General features: G+C 36.6%; 1 protein-coding gene across 1 annotated transcript; it reads right to left on the reverse strand.

Moving 5' to 3' along the window:
- Window positions 1-1306: 1306 nt before the first annotated feature.
- On the reverse strand, window positions 1307-5284 carry LOC116117011. Its single transcript, XM_031403046.1, has 6 exons — window positions 5175-5284; window positions 2966-4630; window positions 2625-2775; window positions 2377-2524; window positions 2025-2270; window positions 1307-1696 (listed from the first exon to the last, which is right to left on the reverse strand). Exons 2-6 carry the CDS (start codon window positions 4614-4616, stop codon window positions 1433-1435), a joined length of 2460 nt encoding a protein of 819 aa, XP_031258906.1. The 5' UTR covers window positions 4617-4630; window positions 5175-5284; the 3' UTR covers window positions 1307-1432.
- Between the last annotated feature and the right edge of the window lie 343 nt (window positions 5285-5627).

The raw sequence follows: 5627 nt of genomic DNA on the forward strand, positions 1-5627 counted from the left end.
ACTGGTTTATGTCTCAAATTCTTTTGGAAATTAGTGTTTTTATATGTATTTTTTCTTCTTTTTTTTTTTTTTGAAAAAGTCGTTTAATCAATTATTAATTTACTATTTAAAATAGAGATCAATTTTGAAATTGAAAGGAGCTTTAATGAGAATCTATAAAAAAAGAAATGGATTTATTTACTATTTAATATAAATGTATTGCGATTTATGATCCTAGTAGACCTCTCAATAGGGTTCTCTGATTCGAATCTAAATGAAGTTTTGATCATCTGTTGGAGATGGTTCGAGAAAAAAGAATAAATTGATTTCTTTTGGAAGTAGATGCTTATCATCTACCTTTTCACATTCTATGAATAGCTGAGGTATGTAGGTTCCTAGGTCCAGATAGAGACCAAATTCTTGATCGACTGATCCGGGAGGACAACTCAAAAGATAAAAGTACATTATCTGACTCATGCATGGAGAAGCAGGATTTTCTTTAGTTTGTTGACTGTTCATTACATGTACAAAATCAAGATCTGAAGCTAAATCACAAATATACTTTAAGATGATCATATAATTGTAAGCCGCAGGTCAAAAAACAATCTAATTCATCACATTGTTCCTTGCATGCAGAAAATATATCTTTTTAAGTTCACAAAAGCAAGCAACTTTTAGAGTTCACTGGTTCACAACTTCACTATTCTCTTGCCATAAATGGCATTCTAAATGACATGTTACAATATATGTGAATGTATCAAAGTTGAGTTTTCATGTGCGACAACAATACCGAAATCTGGAATCCAATATTTTTGGAGCCATATTTTACTTCACAGAAAATCATCATGTATATTACTTTGCACAGAAAATATAAGGCAGAGTTAGAAAAAGAAAACTAAATGTACCTTAATCACGGCAGAATTCCTTCTCCACCAGAAATCATATCCTCCGCACATGATCCATATATTTCAGAAGTGATTCATTTATCAGACAAGGAAAGAAATTAACAATGCGAACAGGATGCAGGGAAGAACCTAGTCTTTGGCTGTAATCCTGTCATCCTGCTTCAAATTTAAGGTGTATGAACCAAGAGATCATGCTTCAAATTTAAGGTGTATGAACCAAGAGATCATGCTTCAAATATAAGGGTTAGCACAAAAAACCTTTAACAAAAATGAACGAAACATATTTGCTTCCTCTATTATTATTTGCAACGTCTTTGGGATATACAGGAAAAAATCAATGTACAACAAATTAAAGCACATTGCCGTAAATATTTATTCAATTGTAGAGCAACCTACAGATGCAAAACTATCTTATGAGGACATTTTTAGTTATCATTCCCAAAATTTCGGGAAATTTTATTAAGCAACTGAGTACGAGCTGTACAATATAATTAAGGATCTTTTTAAAACAGGGAGAAGAAGATAACCTAAACTAGCACCCTAATATCTTAAAGCCGCGCATTCAAGGAGTCCACAGCCCATGCAGGAAGAGAAGTTTTTTCACCTCCTACTCCTGTAGAGGTTGCACCTCCACTGGTAGCCTGAGAACATACATAAGATAAAGACTGCAGCCATGAAACTAAAGTGGGTTTGCGTGTAACATCATCAGATTCTGCAACCAGTGAATGTAATTCGTTGAGAACCAAATTCTGGCCATCTTTTGGCAACTTTACTATCAACTGAGCCAACAACTTCATCAAGTTTGGTAGTACCTGTACAAGCAAGTAAATCCTAATTTATATATTTATTCAAACACCAAAGTCACGGGATAAAAAAGTGCAAGTCCTTTCCAACATCATCTAGTCCAAGCAATTTCAATCTCCAATGCAATAGGTGAAGCAAATAGCTCAAGCTAAACGTTAATATTTTCATATTGGTTCTACCTGTAACTCCTATTATGATATATCATCTCAAACTACAAAAAACATGGCATCAAGCCAAGTTTCTGAGAGGAAAACAGAAAACAAGGTAAAAAAAAAAAAAGGCACTGTTTGAGAGAAGGAATTTAAGCATGTAAAAGCGAAATTTTCAGATGCTTGCCTGTATATCCACCAAAGAAATAAGCCGTAAAAGCAACTCTAGGATTTCCTTACAAGGGTCTGACTCTCCTTGCCAGTTCTTCCATATATCAGCTTTGTGAGTAGATACCTCACTGCAAAGCCTATCAGCTTTTTCAACAAGACTGTGGATACAATAAAATGTGGCTGGACAACCAGCAGGAAGATGTCGAGCCAAGGCCGCAACTCCAGAAGCCATACCTTTGAAAGGAGTGGCACCAGGATATCCCTACATTTACATTTAAATTAAAAAATAAAGAAACAAAAGTTAGCACCTAAACTTTGATGATAAAGCCTCAAAATCTTCCATTATTGTTTTCAGTTGCTGTAGATACCGCTAAAGATCTCTGAATGTAATAGAAAGCAAGTTGCTCCTTCAGTGAAACTCTTTCATCCTGGTTAGAATCCTTCCCTGAAGATATAAATCCCACAAACATAGAGTGGGAGGCTTGAGCTACTTTTTCATTGGGATGTCCCATATACCTAATTCAAATATAGTAAGGAATAATTTTTTTTAACAAAAACACACATCAATTTATATAATGAGTTTCCTGATAAGACTTGTTGTTTATTGAAAGGATACAAGAATATAGTAGGAGCTATAACCCTTCTAAAGGAAAGGGCAGTTACACGTTCCATGCAAGTTCGAATAACCCGCAGGTAAAATAGGATGCGAGCAGTTTGCACCTCATCCTTGGACCATAAGTATTCCATCTTTTGCAGAATGGAGAAGTCTGTAACACAAGATCTTAAATATTATCAAAAGCAAACAAAATCACGGAACTGATTCTCAAGGATAACCAGCACTTGATAATTGTAATTTGTAAGAAGTATAATCAGAACCTGATATTTAAACTCAAGTGTAATCAGCACTTGATACTTGTAATTTGTAAGAAGTATAACTAGAACCTGATATTTAAATACCTGGCCCATTTGTCAAGTCAGTGTAAGAGGGCATGGATTCTACAAAAGAGACACAAGCAGACTCATTCTCCTGAACACTCACGACAACTCCTCGTATTGTGTCCATATATTCTGGCAGACGCACACGCCGGAAATACTCCACACAAGAAAATGAAACTAATATCCGCACTGATGTCTCAATTTGTGCTTCTTTTGAGAATTTCGGATTCAGTTTGTGCTTTGTAACAGCCAATGCAAAAACTACAACCATAAGGAAAGCAGATTCAGCAATTTTCTCCAAATGACCAAGTAACTCATCCTCTCTACCACGAAGCAACAAAGAAACCTGCCTGTGCCCCAAGTAAATATCTTGACAGTAATTCCATATAAGATTCTCCACCATACCCTTGTTCTCTTCATCTCCTATGACATACTGATTACATAAAACACTAGCTACAGCCCCTGCTTCCTTGAAAAGAACACTTTCTAGATGTTCTTTGATCTCCTTAGACCTTAGTCGACCAGAGCTGCCATGTGGGTACTCAAGAAGCCTTATATAGAATTGCCGCAACGGGAAAATTTCTGTTAACAGTGCTGAAGCAAGGCATAGAAATAGAGGACCTCGGGAAGAAACTGAACCACTTCGAGCCAAGCCTAATGAAAGACACTGTAGCAAAAAACTAGAAAACCCTCCCTCTTTTGAAGTCAAATATTGTGCTATAGATTCTATCTTATTTTCTGCAGAAATCCTCAGTTTGAAAAGGATTTGCAGTCTCTGACCACTTGATACAGATCTATTACAAGCTCTTATAGCCCCAGCCGCGGTCATGAGAAGAGCAAATGGAACATAGTTTGCCTTTGGATTCTCAAAAATCTCTTGGGAAATAACTTCAATTTTCTCAACATAATTTGATTTGATAAAGCCAGATATAACCCATTCAAACAAATGCAAAATCATTAGCCCATGAGAAACACTGGCACAAGGTCCATCTTCCTTCCCCCAAATTCCAAAAAAAGAATATAAAATTCTAACAAAATGAACTTTCACAGACGAAGATAGAGCATAACCTATGCCTGCCAGCAGATCAGAAATAACTTCTTCAAATGAGTTAGCTAATTGGTAATCTTCTTTAATTAGCCCACAAAACAATTCCAGGCAGACTATTTTTGACTTTTCGGCCACAGAAGGTGCAAAGGAAAAGGCCCCCAAGAGCAGAAGACCATCAGCGTAAAAAAAAGGGCTTTTCTTAGCACCAAATTCAGTACCAAAAATGTTAGAGAGGACTTCTACAGCTAAATCAATTAGTACTAATGACGGTTTGAAGGATTTCCTGATCCAGATATAAAGAAGCTTGAACAAGAGAGGATATGACTCAGCAGGCAAGTCAAGGTTTCGAGAGGAGAGAATGGATAGGAGAAGCTTAGCCTGGGGGTCAGCAACATGAAGGGATGCCTGAGACTTGAGAAGGGCTTTCAAAGCTTGAAGGTGGTGGGGTTGAAATCTTTGGTTTTGTATGGAGTCTCTAAGGTCAGTCCATGCTTGAATAATGGCTCGTGCCGATGATGATGAAGATGAAGAAAAAGAAGAATGTGCAGAGGTGACGTTACTACTACTAGCACTGCTGTTTCTCAGCCATTCTTCAAGGAAAAGGGTATTAGCTTCTCTTGCCATAGTACTATTACCAACTGCAATTCCAGTAATACAACTTCATTCAGAAAAACATTCTAAACAATTTTTCATTACTATCTATGAACTTAAACTGCACCACAACAACATAATTGGGTCGATATAAGGAAACCCCATATTACTAATACCATAACAAAAACCTTTTTTGCACAGTCTTCTAAGGCCACAGGCATTGAATTTCATAAAATGAACATCCAAAAATGCCAGAGCTCATAAAGAAGATTCAGAAGAACAACAATAAAATCCTGTCCCCAAATAAGTTGCAAGTTCTAAATCATCAATAGAAGTTTTTTTAGCCAAACAATTGAAACAAGATATCAACATTTGAGAATGCAAATCTCAGCTTTTAACCCTCAAAAGTTAAACCGGTAACGAAATAAAATAACAATGAAGTACGAATCATAATACAACGTGAATGGCTACAACCCATCTCCATTTTAACACCAACGGAAGTTTCTGCTACTCGGAGCACAAACACTGACAAAAGCAAAGAACAAAAACCCATGAATAAATTCAAGTAAAAAGAATGGTTTGGTGACTTACTTTATCAGGTGTTCACGAGAGGCATGGACGGAGCAAAACTTCGTTCTCTCTATGAAGATTAAAATTAAGTGATTCAAAATTCAATCGCTGCTGCCGGGTTGTTTTTCCCTGCGACTTAACTAAAATATTAAATATTTCTTTATAATTAATAGATTAATTATTTACCCACCAAGGTTTGGCAAATCTCCAGCTCCCACCCATGGTTTCATAAATTCCAATTCCCACCCTTAAATTATCGCTATTAGTAATTTTTGGGTTCTAACACGTGGTATAGAGTGTTATTACCAAACTACCCTTGAACCTTTTACTTTTGATTCAAAATAACCCCACATCTCAAATTTCTCTCCACCGCCTCCCTGCCTCCACCTTTATCACCAGTGGCCAAGAGATCCCAACCAAGATCACCAGCTCAAGAGCCGATCTCGGTCGATATCGCCTGGCTAAGTAGTGGTG

This window comes from Pistacia vera, unplaced genomic scaffold (assembly GCF_008641045.1).
Source record: "Pistacia vera cultivar Batoury unplaced genomic scaffold, PisVer_v2 Contig795, whole genome shotgun sequence".
Taxonomy (NCBI): domain Eukaryota; kingdom Viridiplantae; phylum Streptophyta; class Magnoliopsida; order Sapindales; family Anacardiaceae; genus Pistacia; species Pistacia vera.